Source organism: Miscanthus floridulus, chromosome 1 (genome assembly GCF_019320115.1).
Source record: "Miscanthus floridulus cultivar M001 chromosome 1, ASM1932011v1, whole genome shotgun sequence".
NCBI lineage: Eukaryota > Viridiplantae > Streptophyta > Magnoliopsida > Poales > Poaceae > Miscanthus > Miscanthus floridulus.
Window position 1 is genome coordinate 183,628,266 of NC_089580.1, and position 1,412 is coordinate 183,629,677.

The following is a 1,412-nucleotide window of genomic DNA, read 5'->3' on the forward strand; positions in this document are numbered from 1 at the left end:
CGGCCTCCTTGTTCCTTACTGTTTTTTGGTTCTTCATTTGTGTTCATCGTTCCTACAGGGCATGAGGGATGTGCGAGCCTCCCCGCCGCCCGTTCACGAGGACGCAGCGTGGCGGGCGGTGAACTGGGCGCATGCCAAGGCATAGAAGAGGCGGAAGGACGCCAAGGAGGCAAAGCATATGAGGAGAATCCTCGCACGCGAGGGACTAGAAAAGCACTGCCAGCAGTAAAGGCAGGATAGTCTCCCGTTGCAGGCATCCCCGTCGCCATCACTATCGATGGATGCTTCGGATGGAGATGACGAGGGCGAGGTGGGGCGGGGTCCCCTGGACCATCTCCTTGATGTCGGGGAGACGGTGCTCGGGGCATCGGCAAGCAGCTCGGCGCTCCCTAGAGGAGGAGGAGATGCCTCGGGGCCGGTGATCGCCCGCCCCGGGGCCAAGGCCGACACGCCCGAGGTGTGGGCATTGGGAAAGCGCGCCATCAGCCCGGTGGGCTCGACGGCAGCGGTGGAGCAGGTGGCGGTGGGGGCGACGCAACTGCCCCTGTAGAAGACCGAGGGGGCGCCGCGGTCCATCGAGGACCGGCCGGCGCCGGCGGATACAGAGGCTGTGCCTCTGCCGCCGCCACTACCTTCGCAAAGGAGGGTCACTGTGCCGAAGCGGTTGCTGCCCCGCTCGAGGTAAGCATATTTTTGGCAGAGTTGCAGCATTTTCTGTTCGTTCTTTGGTCTCATGCTGACCCCATAAGTATCTCTTCTTCTGCCAAAAGCGTCCTGCGAAGGTGCCCACCTTGGCGCCACTTAAGGCGCTCAAGGTGAGCCCTAGCTCCACCGCCCACTGGGTGGTGGAGGCGCAAGTTGCCATACAACGTGGCGCGGCATCGGTGAGGGCCGACCCGAAGGAGCCGGTCGCCCAAGGAGGGGCTGCCAAGGTGACCCCGACACAGGCGGGGGAGGGAGCGCCTGCACCCCGCAAGGCCGAGGCTCGTGAGTCAGATGGGGCCGAGGTGCCTTCAGTTGCCGAGGCCACCGAGGTCGAGGCCCCCTGGGCCTCCGAGGCCAAGGCGGCGGAGGTCGGGGTGCCCAGGACCGCCGAGGCCGCAGCGGCGGGGGCCGGAGCCCCCGGGACCACCGAGGACACGATGGCGGAGGCTGGAGCCCTTGGGACCATCGAGGCCGACATGATCACGGCGAAGCCGTTGGCCTAGGAAGTGGAGATGAAGGCGGTGGAGGCCTCGGTGGCGCCCCTGATCCAAGGCCTACCGCTGTTGTGGGAGGGCGCCCGGGAGGCGGAGGTCTATCCGATCTCCTCCGACGATACTTCCCAGGCATAGGAGGTGTTCGACGCTGAGGTGGCTGGCACCATGGAACAGCCGGCTCCGACCCCGGGCGAGGGAAGCTTGGCCCTCGTG

General features: G+C 66.1%; 1 protein-coding gene across 1 annotated transcript; it reads left to right on the top strand.

Moving 5' to 3' along the window:
* Positions 1–277: 277 nt before the first annotated feature.
* Positions 278–1,208, top strand: LOC136468012 (uncharacterized). Its single transcript, XM_066466868.1, has 2 exons — positions 278–490; positions 771–1,208. Exons 1-2 carry the CDS (start codon positions 278–280, stop codon positions 1,206–1,208), a joined length of 651 nt encoding a protein of 216 aa, XP_066322965.1.
* Positions 1,209–1,412: the final 204 nt, after the last annotated feature.